We start from the raw sequence: 22,370 nt of genomic DNA, 5'->3' as shown, positions 1-22,370 counted from the left end.
CTGTATTTGTTCCCTTGGAAGTGCAGGGAGATACATTAGGGCAGAGGCACTAGGTAAATACCGCCCGCTCCTCTCCCCGCCGATTAACCCGGGTAAACAGAGCCGACTGCCAGCGAACCCGTGGCCACCGGCGAGGGGGGGACAGGGGACCTGCAGCTGCTCCTCCCCTGGTTTGCAGGGAATTAAAAGCCAGGGCCATTGGGCGCGTTGCAAGAGCAGGACAGCGGCACAGAGCTGCAGCTCCCGTGGCCAGTGGCTGGTGGCCGGTGGCTGTGGCCTGGCTGACGGTGCGCCATGGGCGGGATCAGCCACCACCACTATAAATAGGGCTGGCGGCAAGCCGCCCCGGCAAACCGAAAGCTGTACCTCGGAGCGTGGAGGAGACGGCGTGATCCGGGGTGGGGGCGAGCGACGCCAAGGAGGTGTGGTGTGGGTGTCCTGTGCTGGGGAGCCCAACGGCATGTGCTCGATGCCAGCGTAGTGCCCGTAGGGCTCCAGCACAACCAGGACGTGGAGCACAGCACTGGGGCAGGCCACTAAGGGCTCCTCAGCAGGTGCCAGGTCATGGCAGGAGCTCAGGTGGGGCTGCCAGGACCCTTCCCAGAGCCCCCAGTTGGGACATGCCCTGTCTCCGACTCTGACTCGGACTCTGAGGATGCAGCCGCAGGCGGCACAGGACCCAGCGCTGGGGCACAGAACCCCTCCCAGGTCATCCACAGTGGCCACTTCATGGTGTCGTCCCCGCACAGCGACTCGCTGCCCCGCCGGCGCCACCACCGCACCGAGCCCGAACCGGCCGATCCCCGGAGCATCGACCCGACCCTCACCCGGCTCTTTGAGTGCATGAGCCTGGAGTACAGGTGAGTCCCAGATCCCTTTCACTGGCATGAGTCTCACAGACAACCCCCCAGCTCTTTGAAGGCATGAGGCTGTCTGAGCCCTACTGCCCCTCCAGGAACCTGCTGCTAATTGCAAACTGACAGCGTCCTCATCTTCTTGTCTGTTGGGTTGTGATGTGCAACCTGCTCAAAAAATGCCATCCTGGGAGGTTTCAGGGAGAAGGAGCTGGTGCTGGGTTTTTGGCCATGGAGTCAGATGAGAAGTTTCTCCTGTCCGTCTAGCTTAGCACTCCTCCACCCATGAAATCTGGAGTCACTGCACCCAGCTGTAGCACCCTCACGGCCAGGTCCTGCACACTCCGTAGAGCAGCAATAACCCTGCGGGCAGCCAACGCTCAGTCTTTGGCAATCCAACCCAGAGCAGGAGTCCTGCCTTACTGTCCTTGACTCTGCCCACATGTCCCGAGGTCATCCCAGGACATGCAGCAGTGGTCTGGGCTGGATGGCTGCACAGGGCTTTGTCCAGGGCCTTCTGAAAGCTTCCCCACTTCTCTCCTGCAAAATTAGGTGAGTGACTGCATTGTTCCCCCAAACACACAAATCACCCAAGCCAAGGACGCTAGGGACCTGCTCATCCCACAGCTCCTCTGCATCGTGTCTTTTAGTGTCTTGGTCCATGCTCTTGGAGGCAGGTCCCCTCTTTTCCCAAGGCCCCAAGGCTTTGAGTTCTCTCAATCATAAAATCAGGGTGACTTGCTCTTCTGGAATCAGCGCAAAACTGCTTGCGTAGCTTTCCCAAAATGTCCAGGTGAAAATCTGGAATGACGATGTCCTACTGATGCCGCATGAAAACAAAACCTCAGCAAAACAGCCTCGAAGAGTTGTTCATTGCCGTGTTCCACGCGGGATCTCATTCAGTTGCTGACCTCTCAGGTATGCCTTGAAGTCCTTGAGTGCTCAACATGATGGAATATGTGGCCGCTGCCAGAGCAGCCCCAGTGACGCGGGGCACTGGGACAGGACTCCAAGTTGCCACATAGCTGTGTACATTTGGCCCATCGCCACCTCCTAGATTGCATGGTTTGCTCACAGCTGGAGTGGCAAAGCTCTCCTCCAAGGTCCTGGTGAAGTGTGCATTCTGCAGGAGCACGGTGAGCTTCAGCAGGGGTGACGCAGCTGAGGTCATGCTTCCTGGTCAGGTGAGTCACCCCTGAGTGCCACACACAGGGGACATTGAGGCACCGGTGGTCTCACTTTCTTTTGCTCTCCCAGCCCTGTAGTTGTCTTACTCTGAGCCTTGCAGCTTGGGGCTGGAGGAGCAGACACTGCTCCACCCCAGGGTGCTCAAGCTCTTGACTCTTGAGATGCACCAGAGCCTCCGGGTGCCCCGGAGCCTCTGGTGCTCCCCAGGCAGAGGGCAAAGGGGCAGGATGCAAGTGCTTTGGCAGATGGAGCAGACCACAGCAGCTGTGTGCTACCCAGGACTGGCCATTACTCTGCAGGCAGGGCTCCATCACTCCAGTGTTCGCTACCTCTTGGACTCTTTCAGGGCCTTGTTTCCATCCTGCACTGAGCATGACAATGTACATACCAGCCCCAAGCCCAGTACCATGGCAAACCATAACTGCAGTTGGGCAGTAGCCCTCAGAGAGGAGGATCCACAACAGCTACAAAGCATCAGTGCTACCACCGATGGTGACCCTGGAGTGCAGAGCACTAGAGATGTCTCCTGGCTGCCTTGGTGCAAGTCTAGGTCTTGCTCAGCACCCATGGGAACAGTTCTTGGTCTGTCAGGGTAGCTGCAGGCCATGGAACCCAACCAGGAAAACATTGACATTGGAGGTTCTCTAAACTTCATGCTCAGTTCTTCTCTCTCGGAGTTCCTTCCATCATTAGATGTTCTCCCCTTCCACCTCTCAGCTGTTGTGCTCTGCAGCTTGCCAGCACCCTAAAAACAGGATGACAAGCACTGATCAGAGATGAGGTTCAGGGGAACCTGGACCTGCAATGCAGTGCTGAATATGCCTCTCCACAGATGGGATTGGACTCTGGCTCTAGAGCTGACCACTCTGATGGCTAGCTGCTGCTCAGGCATTTCTTTTCTCCCTTTGGAAACCCATGGCAGCTTTGCTAATACATTTTTGACAGACTTGTAAGCAGTAGTTGGAGGAAGGTGTCAGAGGGGCAAATCGGAGTTTAAAGATACTTAGTGCACCTCTACTTTTAGTCTTATCTGATTTGGTATTTCTCTGCATTTTCTGCCATTTCATAGCTTCCCTCCCAGCCAGGTTCCTCAGAAGGGGTGTTGGTGCAGCACAGCCTCAGTTGGAGTGGCCAGCCAAACATCCTCCAGTCTTCAGGAGTGCATCCACAGTTATGTCGTAGACTAACTCCCTAATAAAGCAGAAACTACAGAAAGGTGTCAGTTGGGAGGCACCTCTGGAGTTCATAGTCCAACCACTGTGAAGGGCAGGGCATGGCTAACTCCAAAGCCAGATCAGGCTGTTCAGGGCCATCACTCTGAGGGATGGAGACCAAGGATGCTGAGCCCACCACCCGTTTATCCTGTCCCAGGGCTACACCACTCTCACAGGGAAGAGTGCAGTCCATGGCTTTAATTGGAGTTTCCCTTGTTCCAGCTTGTGTCTGTTGCCTCTTGTCCATTCTTAGTGCATGTCTGAGAAGTGTCTGGCTCCATCTCCTCTATAGCATCCTTTGGGTAGTTGAAGGCAGTAAAATCTCTCTCCACTTTCTCTTCTTCAGGCGGAACAAACCCATCACTCACCTGCCTCTTCTGTCATGTACATTAGTCCCCAACCATCTTAACATCCTCCTCCAGGATCGCTCCAGTTTGTGAACCTCCCTCTTTTACCAGAGGGACCAATCTGGACACAATATCCAGTCTTGGCCTTAGCAGTGCTGAGTAGAGGGGAACCATCACTTCTCCTGACCTGCTGGCTGAGCTGTGACTGCTGCAGCCACCCATGCCTTGCTGTCCGGGCTCACACCATTTCCAAGGAAGTAAACTAAATTTTCTCTAAACAGTAGCGTTTTTCAAGGGCTGTAGCTGAACAGTCATTTGGGTAATTCCTCCCCTCTGCAGCATTGCTCCACAGCACTTCACAGATGTTTAAGGCAATCCTGTCTCAGCTTGAGCAATCGCCCCGAGGACCTGGCGTATTATCCCTCCATGGGCTGGACTGTGCGTCACCCCCTCACTGGGAAAGAAACGCTGTCTCGGCATCAAGGCTTGCTTCTAGCAGCAACTTGTTTCTTCAGATCCCTCAAATGAAGGCAACTCCCCCCACCGAAGTCTTGCTCCTGGCGCCGGGATGAAGCAGTTCCCAGGCCCCTTGTACCTATTTTCCAGGATGCTTACAGCACCTCTCCTGCCAAAGACTTAATGGTTCTCTTCCACTCCTTCTTCTGCAATGTGCTGCATTTCTTGAATCCCTTCCTTAGGCTGCTGTGTTTCTCTGTGGGTGGACATCCCTGCAGCATGCTTGCCCCCCCACCCCACCCCATTCCCCCAAAAAGCTGAGCACGTGGAGCTGAGCTCCTTCAGGAACTGTTACACTTTGGCCTTAGCACGATCTCCCCAGCTGAGCAAGGTCTTTCTCCCCATCTCCACAGCGTGACTCCCCAGTGTCCTGCCTTGCAGAACTGGTCTCTTGGGCTCGCCCACCTTCCTGGGACCCATAGCAAGCAATCATTGGGTGACTGACCTGGGGAAGTGTCCTCTTGAAGGGAGAAAAACCGGGTGCAGACGGGAACTGCAAACCGCAGCCACTTGAGGTCTTACCTTGCACACGTCTATCTCAGGAAGCCTCCTGCAGGTGTTCCCAGAGTGTGAGATAGATTAACATCCTCTTCTCCCCTGCAAATACACAGAGGGGAGATTTAGCAGGTAGGGACATCAGACTGGTAAGTGATGTGGAGTATTAACTCTGCCCCTTTTGTGGTTTAAACCAAGGCAGGCTTCGATTACATCCTTGCATGCCGATTCCCTACTAATTCATCCTGCCAAGCCGATAGCGGGCTCTGAGCCTTTCCTAGCAGAAGTGGAATTGCTGCTGTAGCTTTGCCATACTCTCTAACTGATTCTCAAATTCACAGCGCCTTAAACGCTCGCGCGCAGGGGCAGAAAGCACCCGGGCAGAGGGGCTGACCCTGTCCAAGCAGCGTGCAGAGCAGCTGGGCTGATGTGCAAGTGGTTCCCGTGCTGATGCACGGTGGGGTCGTATCTCCAGATATCACCAAAATAACTGGTTGTGGAGATGTACCTAGCTCGGCTCACGGCTACCCGGCTTCCCCGACAACTATTTGCAAGAGGATTTAACCAACTTCCCTTCTCTTCTGGGGCACTTCATGCTCTCTATTTGCACGGAGGTGAAAAGCTGCCCGAGAGGCAGAGCTGTAAGGGCAGAGGCCCTCCTATCTGCGAGTAAATACACAGAGCGGGTCCCTATCTAATCCCCAGTACAGCCTATTAACACCTTTGCTACAACACAATTACCCCAGATGCCCCCGCGCTGGCTGCAGCGCCTGCCGGGGCAGAGCTCGCTCCCTCCCTCCCAAGGCAGCCCGGCCAGCAGCAGCTCTGGCCCGGCAGCCTTTTCATCAGCGCAAGGCGGGGAAGAAAAAAAGCTCAGTCAGATAGCAGAGATTCGAAGTTGGATTTCAACCCAGTCCGTTTTTGCCTGGGGGTACTTTTCAGGAAGATTGTGGTACGACTTTTAACTTTCCTTCTCAGACTCGGGATTTTAAAACGTAAGAATTCAAGAATAAACATGACGTGGGCAGCAAAATTTGTGAGAAGTCAAACGTGAGGTTTCAGGACTTCCAGGAAAGGCTGTCCTTTTTCAGCCAGCCCCGGGGCCAAGCTGTGTCCTGGCAGCGCAGGGAGCAAGCGGGGCTCTGACGTCCCGCAGGGGATCCTGCTCCTGCTGCGCTTGGGAAGGCTGAGCAGTCTTCTACCTGCCAAAGGACCCTCTGCTTAGCTGTTCCCCTCTTGTTGCCGCCCGATTCTCTTCGTGCAGCCCTACATCTCGCCAGATCGTTCCTCCTCCCCTCCTCTTGGTGTTGATGGAGAGCAAAATACTCATTTTGCCATGAAAGCCGGGGTTGCAACACCTTAAACTAAATGAATCATGGAGCAAACAAGGTGCTACTGGACAAAACAGAGTTGGTGCTGACCCACGCCGGGTTTGGTCCCAGGCTGAGCTCTCCTCCCACCTCGCCCTGTCCCACAAAGGCCCTGTAGCCAGTGGTGGGGTCTGTGTCCCCATTCCTCTGGCAGTGCAGGGCAGTGGGACCCCCAGCCTGTTTGGGGCATCCCAAACCTTTCTTGCAGCTCAGCGCGGGGTTACATCCATCTCCCTGGGGAGATAATATCAGGGAAGGGTGGGGCCATTTTCAAGGCAAATCAGGGAGCAAAGATCAGCCTGATAAGCCCCAAAACTGAAAGGTTCGTTAATGGGGAATAAAGGCGGTTGGTGGCGAAGCCCAAAGACACCTCCCCTCTCCCTCCAGGTCCTACGGCAGCTCCGTGCCCACGGCCCCACCAGCCTTGTGCGTGGCTGAGGAGCCCGTCTGTGGCCACAAGACTGCAGTCCGTGGGCTCGGGCTGCTCCTTTAAGCCGCCTGCCCCGACAGCCGGCACCGGTAAGGAGCATGGCCATGTAGCCTTGACCGGCAGGATCTGGCCACAGGCCCAGGAAACCCATCCCTTCCATTGGCTCCTCTGCTTGGCACCACTGCGCTGTTTGCCTTTTGCTGCCGGGGAAAGTTCAAAATCCTGGTGATAGCGGAGTGGCCAGCGCATAGGCAAGTCCTTAACTCTCTGCAGGCTGGAGCTGCGGGGAGGCGGGTCCTTCCCCAGCCCCCGGGACTGTGGGTCCGGCTGGGTCTCCCTGGGGAGACTGTCCCCATCCACCCCTGTGGGTGGGAGCACCCGCTCCCAGAAAAGTCCCCGCGTCGAGCCCTGGAGCCAGATGGGTCCCCGGTCTTTGTGCCTCACAGCGAGATGGAGTAGCAGCGCTCTCCTCTCCCCTCTGCCCCGGCACACTCTCTCTATGCGAAGAGCTGTGCAGGACCAGCACAGGGGTCTCGCTGCCTGCACTGCTGCCTGTTCGGCTGCCTGGCCTTAGCGTCGAGGCCAGCACCCTGTCTGCAACAAGCCCCCTGCCCGCTGGGCTGTGGGGAGCTCCAAGCTGAGCTCCGAGCCAAGCTCTGAGCTGGGCCGGCACAGCCGCTGAGAGACAGAGCCCCACTTGCCATGTTGTGCCATGCCGTGCCGTACCGTGCCACGCCGTGCCGTACCATGCCATGCCGTGGGAGGCAGATTTCAAGGCAGGTTAATGTAGAATCGGCCAGAGTCTTTGCTCAAGGGTGCTCGAAGGTTTGACAAGCTTGAATGAACACGTGTGCGGCTTCCTAAAACATTAGCCGGGCACTGCTCTCAGCCCCAGCACCTCCCTGGGGACACGGCCCGATGGCACCTTGGGGTGCCCCCGAGGAGATGCTGGCAATGGGGGGATAGAGCACCCCTACACCAAGCCCAGCCTCTACCTTTCCTCCTCCCTGCACGTGCCGAGGATTAGTGGGACCCAAAGCAGCACCAAGATCTTTAAGGAACAAACTCTTGGCTGGGGAGGGACATGAGCTTCCCGGGGAGGGATGTCATGCAGCCTCCAGCCTGCTCTCAAAGGGCCACCCCATGCAGCCAGCATTGCCCCAGGGCCATGCTTTGGGGGGTGGGAGAGCTGGGGCAGCCGCTGGGCTCTCAGGAAGAGGTGAAAAAGACCCCAAAGTAAGGCAGAGAGACCCCAGCCTCCCCTGCGGATCTTCTGGGGCAGTAGGACCATCAGGACCTCCCTGGTGGGTGCACGCGAGGGGCTGGTGTCCCTCGGCTGGAAGGAAACAAGGTGATTAGTGAAATGAGGCTGCTCGCACTGCAGGCCCCATTAGGGACATCACGGCCACCACGAGCTGCAAGAACAAACACAGCTGCCTCCAGGAGCTGGGAGTCGGTATGGAGGGAGCCCGAGCCAGGCTGAGGGGCACAGGTTTGCAGGGATGGGTATGGAGAAGAGCCCCGGGTAGCGCTGGGCTGAGGGCAGGGCCGGTCCCGCTTGTCTTGGGGCACAGGCAAGCGTCCCTTAACGTCCTTAACATCCTCCAGCTTGCTGTCCTGCCTTCCCAGACCCACGCAGATGGCTGCCCCTGCCTGCCCCACTGCCTGCGCCTGCCCCAGCTGAAGGTAGTGTTTCCAAGCCTCGCCTGCCCCAAATGCTGCGATGAGGCAAGAACCACAGGAACACACGTCCCCAGGCATCTCGCCTGGGCAGGACACTTCCCTTCCTGTCCCCTGGGGCCGGGATGCAGCTGTCCTCGGCGGCGGCAGCAGGGTCCCACCTCAGACCCAGGGCTTGAGCCTTCAATTAATCAATTCCCCCATGTGATCTGCTTTAATCCCAGGGTCTCGAGAAGCCTCGTGTGGGTCTGTGAAGCTGCCGGTTTAGGTCTGTCCTGCTTTCAGGGTGAAGAGAAGCTCAGGGTGCTCCTGTGGGTGCTCCTGTGGGTGCTCCTGTGGGTGCTCCAATAGATGCCTGGCAAGCAGCCTGGAGTGGAGCCACACAGCTGTGCCTGCTCCAGACTTGCCACCAGGCTGGTGGCCCCGGGCATCTCTCAAGGCACAGCCCCCTTGGGAGACCCCGAACCAGGAAGGTTCTGTGATAGTGCCCCTCAGCCTCTCCTTTGCTTCGTGTTTTAGTGGGAAGCTGGTGTCTCCAAAGTGGAAGAATTTCAAGGGGCTGCGGCTCCTTTGCCGGGATAAAATTCGTCTCAACAACGCTATCTGGAGAGCATGGTACATCCAGTGTGAGTACGGGGCCAGACCCCACTCCATCTGCTGAGTGCCGGGTGATACTGGGTGGGACGGAGCTGGCACTGGGGCAGCAATGTACAAGTGCGCCGGCACCCTCCCCTGCCCAGGGATGGAGTCATGGGTAAAGCCAGCTGTGTTTTCCCCTGTGCAGATGTGGAGCGGAGGAAGAACCCTGTGTGTGGCTTCATCACCCCGCTGGAGGGGTCAGAGGCTGATGAGCACCGAAAACCAGAGGTAGGGCATGGTCCCTTGCAGCTCTCTGGGCCAGGAGCAGGTTTGGGTGGCACAGGTGGTAGCTGGGGACACACAGGGGGCAGAGCTCGTTATATTTCATAGTTTTGCTGGGAAGGATGTTTCTGACGTGGCACAGGGAAACCAGCCCTGGCTGCGAGGTGCTGGGGCTGGGGGGCTCAGCTGTGACCCCTATCCTGCCCCCCCAGGCTGTCGTGCTGGAGGGCAACTACTGGAAACGCCGCATCGAGGTGGTGATGAGAGAGTACCACAAGTGGAGGATCTACTACAAGAAGCGGGTGAGTGTCTCTGCCCATGCTACTCCCCATCCCATGGCAGTGCCAGCAGTGGGACCAGGACAGCAGCGTGCCCAACGTAGAGCTATGGCTGATCAGGAGCAAGATGTGGCGGGCTCTTGCCAGCATGGGAGGGGGATGCTGGCTGTCCCCATGGTGCTGATGGGTGGGAGCTGAGTGGGGACTCCATCCCCAGCTGCCTGCAGTGCTGCAGTGTGCTCTGGCAGCCTGACCTGGGCTGACTGTGGCCCGCCCGGTGCACGATCTGGGGCTGGGTTTAGCAGGGCGCTCACAGCAGACACGTTGGGGTGGGTCAAGCAGATCCACGGCTCACCCACAGCGCTCTGGTTGGGCTGGGATTAGCTGGCACGCCGCTGGCAGCCACATCTCACCCCGGCAGCACGTGCTGCCAGGCAGGCCGGGTGGCTCCGTGTCACTCCGGGTGCCCGCTCTCAGGCATGCTGGCACCACAACCTTGGCTGCCCGCCATGCGGGGTGGAGCGCGGTCCAGCCTCCTCCCCAGCCGCTTGCTCGGGACCGATAAAGGCCGGGGGTGCCACGGGCGGGCAGGGTGCCGGCAGCCTCTCACCGCCACACACCACCAGTGCCATCACTGCAGCAGCTGTACACCTCAGGCTCTGTAGAGTAAAGGCAGATGTGAACTCGTGGTGGCCACACTGAGCTCCCCAGGGACCCCTGTCCTGAGTGCTGCCCCCCTCTGCACTGCCCCTGGGTCTGCCCCACACGGTGCTCACCCTGGCTGAGGAGTGACGCAAGCTGTCTTCTCCTTCCAGCTCCGAAAGTCCACCCGGGAGGGAGAGCTCTCCAGCCCAAAGCGGGTGAGTCCGCTGGGGAAAGGTGGGGAGGGGGGGAGAGGGGGGGTGCAAAGTGGACCCCTGTGCTGGGCAGCTTGGGAGAAGGGCAGATGAAAGCCCCAGGGCATAACGAACCCAATGGGATGGGATGCCAAGAACTTGGGATGCCGGATTCACCCTTCTGGAAGAACCAAAGTGCGAGCTGTGAAGCTTTGGAGTTATCGCTGCAGGGAGCATGGGAGCTGCCAGGGAGAGCAGCTGGGGAGCCAGGCATGGACCCTACCCAAGAGAGGTGCCCACCTGGCTCCTTTGCTCCATCTCATGCAGGATGAGGATGTCTGGAGGCCAACAGAGAAATGGTGCAACCAGCTCTTCTGCAATGTGGTTCCCATGCTGCTTGGGGATGAGGAAGAGGAGCCAGGGGGTAGGCAGCACTTCGACTTGGACACCTTCCTCTCAGACATCTCTGACACCCTCTTCACCATGACACAGACTCCCAGCACTCACCAGGAGCTCCCTGAGGATGGTACGTGACCCAGACCATGCTCTTGCTGAGGGTGGAGGAGAAGGTCCAAGCAGGCAGCACGACCCATAGCACTTTGCTGCCTCTTGGCTTAGCCCCTGAGAGCTGCTTCTTGTGTCCTTTGGGCAGACAGATGTCCTCTGACATCCCTCCTGCCGGGGCAGGATGAGGGGATGCGCCTGCCCTGTCCCAACAGAGCGAGAGCTCCGTTTGGACCGGGTGGAAGCATCCCTTCCTCCAGTGACTCCCTACAGACCAGCCCGGGCTGTCCCAGGTGGGATGGGCTGAGCTGTCAAGGCAGCACTATAGCCCCATGAAGGACTTTGCACCAGACCCCAGGGCAGGGCTGCCAGCCCTGGGTAAGCAGCGGGCAGGTCCTGCCTTCCATGGCCACTCTTTGCTGTCCCTGCCTGGCCAGGTCCCTGGAGCTCCTGCAGCACCAGGCAGGTCCTGTGACACCAGGCAGGTCCTGTGACAAGGATCAGCCTTTCCCTGGCGTTCCTGGAAATTGGGTGAGGTCCCAGAGGTGCTGGTGGGCAGATTGGTGGGGATGCAATGGCCCTGGGTCCCTGCAGGGTGGGTGCCCATCTCCCTGCCCATGCATGGCTGCAGAGCAGGGTGCAGCAGAGCGGGGTGCAGCAGCGCAGGGTGACTCTGGGGTGTCACGGAGTGGTGGCAGCCAGGCAGGTGGGAGGTCAGTGATGGGAGAAGTTCTGAGGGAGGATCTTGGGGTGCAGTGGCTGGGCCCCAGTGTTGCAGCTCTGCCCTCTTCCAGCGTATGTTGGGAACGCTGACATGATACAGCCGGACTTGGCACCCCTGCAGCCCAGCCTGGATGATATGGAAATCTCAGGTAAGAGCCAGCCCGAATGCGGTGCCACATCCCACACAGCCCAGCATGCTCTATGCCCCACGGCAGCCAAAAAATGGGAGGGTCAGAGGGTTGGCCAGGCAGCAGCAGGAGCTGCTGGGGCAGAGAGAAAGCACCAGACATCCACTGGCATGGAAAAAGCGGCGTGCGTGGGCCAGGGTGCTGCAGCAGGTTGTGGAGCCAGGGCTTGGCATGCCTGCCTGCACCCAGGGCAGAGCCATGGCAGGTCAGGAAGGGTCTGGCCAAGAGCTGTGGGAGAAGATTTCTACAAACAGAGGGTCTTTCCAGGAGTACCAACCCACCTCGTTTTGGCTGCAGACAGAGGAAGGACAATTGTCCTGCTCAAGAAAGTGGAAACCTCTAGATAGCAGGTTCAGTGCTGCCGTGTCCCCTGCCTTACCCTGCTCCCGCACCAGCCGCAGGCTGGGCAGCTCGGGGGGGTGGCTCAGAGCCCACGCTGGGCTCTGCTACATCCTCTGGGGACAAGTCACTGTCCCTGCCAAGCTGGCCCGGAGACAAACCTGGCACTGGTGTCCAACTGAGGCAAGGAGGGGACACTGGGAAGCAGACAATGGCAGCCTCCTCCCAGCACTGCCATGCAGGCTCTGAGCCATGAGTGTCCGTGAGTGCCGAGGAGGCAGTTGGGACATGTCCTTGTCCCAGCTGTGCTGTGCATTGTCCTCGTATGCCAGGACAAGTCGCTGCTGGTGCACGCTGCACCGGGGACCAGCTCTGCCCCTGAACATGCTGGAGCTGGTGGCCTGGACACACTTTGCACGGTGGGAGCCAGTGTGGGCTGGTGGCTGGAGCCCTCCCAGATAGCTGGGTGGCCTTGGGCAGTACCAGCATCTCTAAACCCCTCTGTGCATCTGTGAGCACCCTGTGAGCTCCACGGCCAGTCTCCACTTCCTTCGGCGGGAGGAAATGAGGGTGTTTGCGCCATACGGCTGCGGGGTGATGCAAGACCAGATGCTGGCGAGGAGCAGGCTGGGGCACTCTGATGCGCCAGGGTGGGCGGTGGGATGCCCCAGGGATGGATGGGGTGGGAAGGCTCTTGCCAGCCCTCCATGGGTCATTCCCTCCAGAGGTCCCATCAGGGCAAACCGTGCTGGGAAGTCTGTCCCCACTGCTGGCCCTTTGCCTCCTGTCCCCAGGTGCCCCATGTGGGCATCAATCGCTGGGAGGTGGGACAGCTCCAAATGGGTCAAACTGACACTCGACAAGTGTCCCTTCCCCCAAGAGGTCCTGGAAAGCTGCACCGGCCCCTTTCAAGCAGCACCTCACCTCAGCACCTCTCTTTGTGGGCCCAGCTGATGTTTGTGCTGCCGGTGTGGCACAACTGCATGCTCAGCAGGAGATAGCAAGGGACACATCAGTGCCCATCTGAACCAGTATATTTTTATGAGCAACCAAGCTGTCTTTTTTTTTCCTGGGGAAAAGGCCTGCCTTTTGCTTCAGGGTGCTGCCTGGGAATGGGATGGTTCTTACTGCAAGCCACTACATCTCAGGAAAGCATCCTTTCCTGTTCTGCCCTTGGCCAGAGGCTCCACATGGGGAGACTGCTGGGGCTGGAGAGGGTCCCAAGCCCAGCTGGGGTCAGGGACGGCATCCCAGGTATGGCTGGTTGTCTGCCCAGGCGTGGGCTGCTGAGCCGTGGAGAGAGCCTTGCGTGTGCCGGGGCAGGGCAGCACTCCGCAGGGTGCTTGGTGACTTGTGGGTGGGAGTTTTTGTCCCAGTGTGGCATTTCCTGGGACGCTGCATGCAGCAGCTCTCCCCAGTGACAAGAGGTTACAGTCCTGTGACAGCCGAGCGCTGCCTGCGAGCGATGTGCGCGCTGGCGGGACGCAGGTGTGCAGGGTGGAGGTGTAGGAGCAGAGAGGTGTGTGCGCACCGTGAGATGGGCAGTGCAGGGCCTGTGTGGCCACGGGGTCACGGGAGGAGTGGGGAGAGGAGATAGGGGGTGAATGCTGGGTGCTGGGTGCCAGAGCTGCGGGTGCCGCCAACACAATTATGTCCCCAAGGCCACTTTTCTGGCAGATTGTGTGATAGCTTTTCATGGCTCGGAAGCAGGGATCCCCCCGGCAGCCTTGTGCAGAGCACCACAGTGCAAGCATGCAGGTTGGGCACCGCAGCAGCCGGTGTGGGGCTCCCGCAGGGTCACAGTGCTGTCACCATGTCTGGTGGCTGTGGCAGAGCTTGGTGCCTGTCAGTCAGCGCGTGCAAACCAATCCCCAAATGAGGAAGCACCTTGTGTCCGCGACGGGTGCCAGAGCGTGGTGTGGGGCAGATGAAGAAGTCCTGATGGCAGAGGCGAGGGAGCAGCCCGGCCCCGTGCCCTGCTGGCCCCGTGCTCCAGGTAGGACCCATGCTGGGCACCAGGGAGCTGGGGGCTGGGCTGGCATTCGCACAGGGTGGCATCACCCTGCAGCACTGCAGGGCTCTCCCAGAGCCTGGGGCCAGCTCTGGAGGGTCCTTGGTTTGGGAACAGGCTCTGTAGCCCCAATCCCTTTGCAGAGCAGCCCTAGGTTTGAGTGGGATGCCAAAGGCATGCTGTGCTGACCACACAGGCTCTTCTCCCTCGAGCAGCAGCATGCCCAGTCCACACTCCGTGGCCTGGGAGCAGGTCAGGGTAATGTGATGGTGGAGAGATGCATGGGCAAGAGCTGTGGGGTGGGGAAGGGGCAGGAGAAAGGAAGGACAGGGTGACCAGGGGCTACCAGCTGCTGCAATGGGCAGCATCCACCATCCATCCCTGCGGCACAGAGAGAGGCACAAGAGGAATTGAATCTGCAGAGCTGGGCACCATAAATGCCTATAAATACCTACAGAGCTTCAGTGCTGGTGGCAGGGGACAGCCTGGCATGGGCACAGTGGAGGGCTGGGGGTAGCGTGGAGCTGGGTGCTGCTCCCCAGGGAGGCTGAGACCCTGCATGGCAGTACCATGGCTGATGCCATGTGCCGGGCCATGGAGGGGCGGGGGTGGCTCTTCCATGGTCCCGGGCATTTGCCATGTCCATGGCAGGGGGGAAGGGGCAGTCTGAGGGCTGAGGGGGGCAGCTCAGCAGTGGCACTGCCCCATCTCGCACGGCTGTTACCCTCAGCAGGCAGCACATGGCACTGCTGGAATCATCACTGTGCTCAGCCCCATGGCATCCCTCTCTGCTGGCGTGTTTGCTCCTCTGGTGTAGATTCAGAAGGGTCTCAAGCCTTTTCAGGTCCCAGCCAGAGCACCCTGGGTGCTGGAGGGAGAGCAGAGTCCTTGCAGCCCTGCCGGTGCCTGGGGCATGGCTGCGCAGGCAGGGCAGGCAGAGCCAGCATGTGGACTCGGCTGGACTCTGCTGGCAGCAGCACAGGGCCTGGAGGCAGCAATGCTTGTACCAGTTGAGGGGTTGGGAGCATGGCTGAGTGCTCTCCGGAGGGGATGCAAGTGTCTGTGTCCAGAGTGTTTGGGCACAGAGCGGTGCCAGGCGCTGTTGGGCTGCTGCCTGCAAACCTGGCCAGTGCTCCTGCTCCATCCTACAGGGAAGCAACCAGCAGCCCCATCCCTGTCCCACAGTCATCCTCTATAGGGAAAACGTTCCCGGTGGGAATGCCCAAGCCAGCGCTGGCACAGGCAGTGGCAGTGGCAGCATTGAGCCAAGGCATGCGTGGGGCTCGTTTCACCGGGCAGGCGGCTGCCCAAAGTGTCAGGCCAGCCCTTTGCACCACAGCGTCTGGGCCTGCGGAAGGAGCAGGGTTATGGGAAGGGGAGAGGAAGGGAGAGGGAGTCGCAGCAAGGTCACGGGGCTCGTCTTTGGGAAGGCCATGGGATGTGGTTAGCCACAGGCTGCACGCATGGCAGTGCCGGGGCAGGGAGACAAGCACTTACCACAACTCCAGGGGACTGTCCCTTGCAGCTCAGAGATGCTGTGACACTCCTCTTAGTCCCCCTGCTGTGGCTGCCCTGCAGCCTGGGTGTCATGGGCCCCAGCCCCAGCCCCTGGGGCTAGTTCAGGAGGAGCGGGGTGGCCACACACCCTGCTGGGAGCAGCCCCAGCGCTGGAGCATGCGGTGCCCAGCTGGGTGTCAGGGATGGGGACGGGGTCCCCACCCTTGGGTGCCACCCCGGGCGGGTTTTCCTGTCCCCATGCGTGTGGCAAGGCTGGTCCCCGGCACGTGGGCTGCCTCTTCCCTCCACACTCCAGCGTTTCACAACCCGGGCACCAGATCCATTGGTGGAGCTGGGAGCTGCCCCTGCCCCGCGAGGAGAAGGCAGGACTGGCAAATCTCCGGCAGTGCCAGTGATGGGGTATGGCTCCCCGCAGCATGCCCCGGGGCTTGTCACCCCTCTCCAGGAAGGTCCCCTCATGCCCATCGCTCTGTCTCCACTTGGCCCTGCAGATATTTTCACCGGCCACCGGCCACCCCCATCGCAGACACAAGCGGGCTACCAGGAGCCACCCTGCTTCGTGCCCATGGCCGAGCCCCTGTTCAGCGGCGGGGGGTCCCTGATGGGTGCGCGGGGGCTGCCCGCCAGCCCCGAGGCCCCGCTCCTACCCAGCACCCTCCTCCAGGTGAGCGGGACCCCAGCCCACGGCCCGCGACTGCCGGTGGCCCAGCCACCCCCCCTGACCCTCCCATGTCTCCCGCAGCCCGGCGGTGCCTCCCAGCTCAGCCTCCATGGCACCTTCCTGGCCCCTGAGCTCCCCCCGGCCCCCCTGCCCCCCGAGCCCCCTGCCACAGCCCCCGGCAGCCTCAGCCCCCAGCTCCGACACAAGCCCCTGCTGCAGTATGGCCTCCCTGGCAAGCGCGTCAGCCTGGAGCCGCCAGGACCTCCCTACGCCCCCCCTGTCCCGTCCCCCAGGGTGCCGCTGCTGGGTCCAGACCCCCCATTCTCCCCCGCCTCGGCTCCCCGCTCCAAGTTCCCCTACACCGGCTCGCCCAACCCCTCACTCCTTGCCCACCCTGCTTCCCCCCTCCTGACGCCCTGCTTGGCCCCCCACGCCCCGGGGCTGGGCTGCGTCGCCGGCATGGTGCCCCCGGGGTACCCCGGCCCTGCTGCCCCCCAGCTCCTGCCCCCCGCCCTGCTGGGCGACCCCAGGTTTGCCCCCCCCAAGGGGCTGCCCCAGGGCGGGGGCAGGCGGCCGAAGGCGAAGCCCAGCGGCACCAAGGCAAAGACGCTGCCGGGACCCCCCGCGCCGCCCCGGCTGGCCGTGCCCAACCCCTGCCTGAGCCAGCTGCTGACCACAGGTAAGGGGGCCGGGGGGGGTGTGGGGAGGCAAGGCCAAGCCAAGGGTAGGGGGAGGATCCTGGGGTGGGGGGGAGCAGACTGGGGACCCACTTTCTCCCCGGGGTTGGGACCACCCCAGCTCCAGCATCCCTTGGAGGGGCCCAGGTGGCTCCAGGGCTTGACCACAACCACTGCTGCAAAGTTCCCATGTCCCCAGCCTGGTCTCCACAGTTCTCCACGGATGGGCCGAAGGGTCACCAGTGTCCTGGCTGACTAGCTGCCCGTGTGTACGGCGGGGCAGGTTCCATGGAAGTTGCCGTATCCAGTCCTGTGCTGGGCTGGGGAGGCCTGGGGGTCTCTGCCGGCACCAAGGCTCCCAAGGATGTCCCCACTGTGGAGAGCAAAGGCACCTCTCCCCAGGGGCTGCTTCACCCTTCCCCAGGGCAGACGGTCAGGGAAGTGGCTCCAGCAGCGCCGGTGCTGGGGGCTGGCTGTCCCCTGGGGCAGAAAGGTCACCTGAGTCCCGACACCCCCATGCAGCAGCACCCTTCTGCTCCCTGCCCTCTTGCAGCCAAGCAGGAGCCAGCCCTGGATGCCTCACACCCAATGGACGCAGGACTCATGCCCGTGTCCCCAGTCTCCCCGGTAAGCACTTGCCTACCCCCCATGTTGGGAATTGCCCCCCCAGCTCAGGAAGTACCCTCTCCTGCTTGCTGGGGCAGGAGTAGAGATGGGGCGGGTGAGGAGATGGGGCTCTGTGTGGTCACCCATTGCAATATGGGTGTGGACAGGCACGGGGCAAAGGGGGGGCACATGGCCGGGGTGCCAGGGGTCACCTGAGTGTTTTTTCCCATAAAAGAAACAGGGCAGAGATGGGAAATTTCCTGCTTGCATGACCCCTTTCCTGGCGATTCTGCCCAGGGGCGATGGGGCTGGGGCTGCCCCTGCAGGTGCCTGGTGGGGACAGGGCTGCACATCCCACTCACCAATCCCCTCGTGGGTGTTTGGCTGTCAGTGCCCAGGCACCGACTGACCAAAGGGGAAGGTCTGGTCCCCTGCGTGCATGCAGCACTGGCCCCTCAACCTCCCTCTTCCTTCTGCCTCCTCCCAGCAGCAAAGTGCTGTCCCCGACGTCCCCGCCACCTTCCTCTCCAGAATGGCCCAGCTGAGCCCAGGGCTGGGTCCTGGCTCCAGCCCTTCCCAGGCAGTGCCGGTGCTGGTGCCAGCGCCACTGGCGGACACCCAGCCGGGCCCACTGCTGGTCCCGAAAGCGGAGCGACTGTCCCCCACGTCGGCTTGTGGTGAGTCTGGGACACCCCAAGGAGCTCCACAGGACACTGTGTTTCCTGCAGGGAGCTTGGACTGAACATTGTGGGAATGTTTCATTGTGGCTTCAGTCCCAGCTATTTACATTTACTCAGCTGAGCACGGACAATTTATTTCTGCAGGGGTGATTTCTTTCTGCACAACCCCTTTACCTGACTCCTTCTCCAGGGGCAAAAGCAGAAACAGGAAAAGACACAAAGGAGCAAAATGTCGGACTGTGGTTTTGAAAACCCGGAGCTTGGTTTTTGAGCAGGAAGCACCCTGCTTTCACCCACAGAAACCAGAGCGGAGGCTGGAAACCAGGCTCTGGTGGTGTTCCCAGTTTCAGTTTGGTGCTGCAGACCGCAGCCTTGCTGCCCTTGGGACTCTCTCCTAGCCATTTCCAGGAATTTAAAATGTCACATCCCAACTGTTCCCATTTCTGAGCAGCTGTAAAATGAGCGGGATGTGGGATAAGACAAAGCGATAAAATGTGGTCAGACGCTGGACCAGAGCATCCCCATCAGCTGAGTGGGGTGGCTGCTCAGGGGCCAGGGTAATGCTGCAGGCTGCTCCTCTCCACCCATCCCAGTGTGAGACCCCGGTGTCAGCCAGTCACGTGGAGCTGCTGCCACCGTTACCCCTCTAACCAGAACATCACCTTTCCTTTCCCAGGCAGCGACTGGCCCAAGCCTGGCCAGGCTTCCCCGGGACCCGCTGTAGGGCTGGGCACTGGCATCTCCCTGCACCACCCTGTGTCCCGTCGGAGCAGGCCTGAGTCCAACAAGGTACAGCCAGAGCAAGCGCTAACTTCGCTATGGGGACACCATCTCCATATGCACCCCCTTTTCCTGCAGCCCCCCAAACTCCCCTCCCAACCCTTGCTGCGTGCTTTGGGCCAGCCCATCGCCGATGGGGCAGGTGGCCCAGGGCTCTCCCCGCTGCCAGGAGGTGCCTGACAATGCCTGCCTGCAGACGGAGAGCCGCCGCATCACGCACATCTCTGCCGAGCAGAAGAGACGCTTCAACATCAAGCTGGGCTTCGACACACTGCACAGCCTGGTGAGCACACTGAGCGCCCAGCCCAGCATCAAGGTGAGTACCCAGGGCTGCGTGGACCAACCCTGGGCACACAGGGACACGGTGTGTCACCCTGGATGCTGCATTCCTGGTCCGCCCCTGTGCAGGGGGCTCTTGCCCTGCACCCCGGCCTGTGGGGCAGGAGGCTGCAAGCCCACACCAGACACGTGGAGACCCACGTGGTGCAGCCGTGCCAGGGTGGAACATCGCACCTCGCACTGCCAGCCCCACTCCATGAAGTGCTGGGTTCCCCAGACCCTGCCCACCCCAGGGGCTCCCTTCACCATCTCACCCTTGTGGCCCTGCAGGTCAGCAAGGCCACCACCTTGCAGAAGACAGCGGAGTATATCTGCAAGCTGCAGCAGGAGCGGGCAGCCCTGCAGGATGAGGCACAGCGGCTGCGGGAACAGATCGAGGAGCTCAATGGCTCCATCAAGTAAGAGGGCAATGGCCGGGAGAGGTGGGAGGCAGCCACTGCCTGCATCATGGTAGCCAGGCAGGGCGAGCAGCAGCACCGGGTAAGCAGCAGGACACATCAGGTCTCCTGAGGACCTCCCAGGACCTGGATTTGGCTCTGTCCCTGCTCAAACCCCATTTTGGGGGCAGAAGGAAAGCTCAAGGGGCAGTGCTGTGTGGGACCAGAGTGTGGGGCCATACCCCACAGCTGCCCTGGGAGGTGGACACTGCCTGCCCAGCCCTGCTGAGAGCTGAGGTCCTGCCAGATGCTCTCCCCACGGGGCAGCCCCTGCAGCTCCCAGCCTCCTCAACACAGACCCATGGTGCTGCTTGCACCCCACAGCCTGTGCCAGGAGCAGCTTCCAGCCACAGGGGTGCCCATCACACGCCAGCGCTTCGATCAGATGCGCAGCATGTTCGACGAGTACGTCCGCTCCTCCACGCTGCAGAACTGGAAGTTCTGGATTGTATCCTTTGGGGCCGGCACCTGCTGCTTGCTCTGACCCCTCCACCAAACACTGGATCCTCTGGTTAACCCACTCTTCCCAGGTCTGTGGGGTCCCTCTGGCTTGAGAGGCTCTGGGAACCATGGGGAGATGTTACCCAGCCAAGGGCACATGGTGGGAACATGCTGAGATGCTGTGGTTAGTGTGAAGCTTCTGCTATAAGGATGCAAACAGAGTAGGAGAGTAAAAGGCCAGTCCCTTGGGGAGAAGGGAAGTCACCAGTGGAGCTGAGCTCGTGCAGGGAAGAGCTGCTGGTGACATGGTAACTGGCTCTGAGAGGCAGCAGCCATCAACTAGGAATTAGACACAAAGCTGGGGACATGATGGCTTGGCCTTGGTGGCCATGTGGCACACTCTGGAAACCCAGGTGTGCCCATGCCTGGGACACAAGTCTCGACTACATGCAGTGGAAAGGATGGAGGGGACCAAGGACCAGGGAATGTGTGGTCGAATGACTGGACTTGCTTCTCCGTAAGCAGGGATTAGACACGCATTAAGCCTGCAGAGACTGTGAGGTCTACAAAATCCCAAGGGGCAGAGGGATGGGCAGGCCTTGCTGCCCACAGTCCGATGCAGTGCAGGCAGCCCGGGCAAGGCACAGGTGGCTCCTGATGCCAAGTTTGGGAGCACTGTGGAGCTCCTTCCACAGGACACTGGGGATGCTAAAGCCGACATGAGCTCCAGGACATGCTCATGGTGGAGGCATCTGCTGTGGACTACTACATGCACAAAACCACCAGTCCCCAGCGGTGGTCCCTGCAAGCTGGGAGCACTGGGGGAGCACATTGGACATGCTGGTGTCATGCCCTGCTACTTAGGCACTTCAGAGGACACTGTGCTAGCTGGCTTCTTGGTCTGTTCTGGAAGAGTTTTGTGTCTAATCAAGCATTTCTGGCAGCCCCAGTCATGATGGGGCTTACACAGCTCTCCCACTGCCTGCCTTGGATGACACTCAGGTCCCCATCATCCCAGCAGTACGGACTGGTGCACAGAGTGGGGCTGTGCTGGGGAAGGCACCAGCAGGTCTGCTCCATGGCCAGGCGGGGAGGTTTGTCCTGCTGCCTGCAGGAGGGGGCTGCCCACAGCTAGCATGTGGGAGATCACGGTCTTTGCAAGGCTGGTCCTTAACACCTCTGCTCCCATCAGTTCAGTATCATCATCCGGCCCCTCTTTGAGTCATTCAATGGCATGGTCTCCACGGCCAGCATGGAGAGCCTCACTCAGACCTCTCTCGCCTGGCTGGACCAGCACTGCTCCCTCCCAGTCCTTCGGCCGAGTAGGTAGCCCTCCTCCTGTCCGTGGCACCCTGAAGAGGCCAGACTGGCTCACTGGCACAGACTGACAGAAAAGCAAAAGGGGAAAGGATGGGGTCATCCTGGGGGGTGGCAGGGCTGGCGCTGCAGCATGCTTCTGCTGCATGGGAGGGAAGTACTGGTGGGAAATCCCGGGGCTGCGGATTCAGTGCTTTTCCACACTCCTTTCACACCCACCACGCTCCAGCTGAGCTGGCTGCTGCTGCCCCAACCCGAGAGCCCATGTCCTGGCTGGGCAGGGCGCAACCCTCCCCAAAGCCCCACAGGGTGGGTTTCCCTTCGCCCTTGCTGCTGGGGGGCTGTGGCAGGGAGCTGTCGTGTGGTTCTGGGGGCTGGAGGGATGGGTGAACCTTGGCTCCTTCCAGCCCCCAGGCAGCTGACACGTCCCATGTCTCCCCGCAGCCGTCCTGAGCTCCCTCCGGCAGCTGAGCATTTCAACCTCTATCCTAAGCGACCCAGCTTGCATCCCGGAGCAGGCAACACAGGCAGTGGCGGGGATGGGCCATGGTGGTGGCTCCTCCTAGCTTTCCCAGCCTTGCCAAGACCCAGACGAGTGCCCACCAACGCCAGCGAGGAGCTGCCGGCAGGGCCATGGGGCCACCACGGCCAGGCTGCCAGAGCACAGGGCTGATGGCCAGCAGCAGCCTGGGGCCACAGGGGTCCCTCTCTCTCGGGCAGTGGCTCGGGGGGTCCCTGCCAGCGCAGGGCCTGCACCCCTGGGCCTGCCAAGCCCCAGGGCATCGGACACACCGTCGGGCCCTGTTCACCCTCGGCGGGGAGGCCTGGGCACTGGGAGCTGTCAGATGGCGGGGCCCAACCATGCTGCCTGATAAAAGACTTGCTCTGCCCAAAGGTCCCAGTGTGGTTCTTCTGCCCTGGGTCTGCTCTGGGGCCGGGCTGGGTGGGCAGGGTGAGAGCAGGGATGGCAGGGTGAGGGGATGGCAGGGTAAGGGAATGCCGGGCTGAGGGGACGGTGGGCTGAGGGCAGGGATGGCAGAATGAGGGGATGGCAGGCTGAGGGCAGGGATGGTGGGATGA

At 60.7% G+C, this 22,370-nt stretch overlaps 1 protein-coding gene across 1 annotated transcript; it reads left to right on the top strand.

Moving 5' to 3' along the window:
* Positions 1-564: 564 nt before the first annotated feature.
* Positions 565-22,153, top strand: MLXIPL (MLX interacting protein like; the record flags this gene model as incomplete). The annotated part of the gene is made up of 16 exons (XM_082493121.1): positions 565-860; positions 8,614-8,720; positions 8,879-8,961; positions 9,168-9,257; positions 10,049-10,093; positions 10,397-10,595; positions 11,368-11,445; positions 15,844-16,692; positions 17,244-17,317; positions 17,787-17,973; positions 18,653-18,765; positions 18,953-19,072; positions 19,366-19,493; positions 19,857-19,980; positions 21,166-21,295; positions 21,735-22,153. The coding sequence occupies 16 exons, from the start codon at positions 565-567 to the stop codon at positions 21,854-21,856; spliced, it is 2,745 nt and encodes a 914-aa protein (XP_082349247.1). The 3' UTR covers positions 21,857-22,153.
* Between the last annotated feature and the right edge of the window lie 217 nt (positions 22,154-22,370).

The sequence above is a fragment of the Vanellus vanellus genome (genome assembly GCF_965231255.1).
Source record: "Vanellus vanellus genome assembly, chromosome: 19".
NCBI classification, from domain to species: Eukaryota; Metazoa; Chordata; class Aves; order Charadriiformes; family Charadriidae; genus Vanellus; species Vanellus vanellus.
Note: the sequence above shows the minus strand (reverse complement) of the source record. Positions and strands in the feature narration are given on the sequence as shown.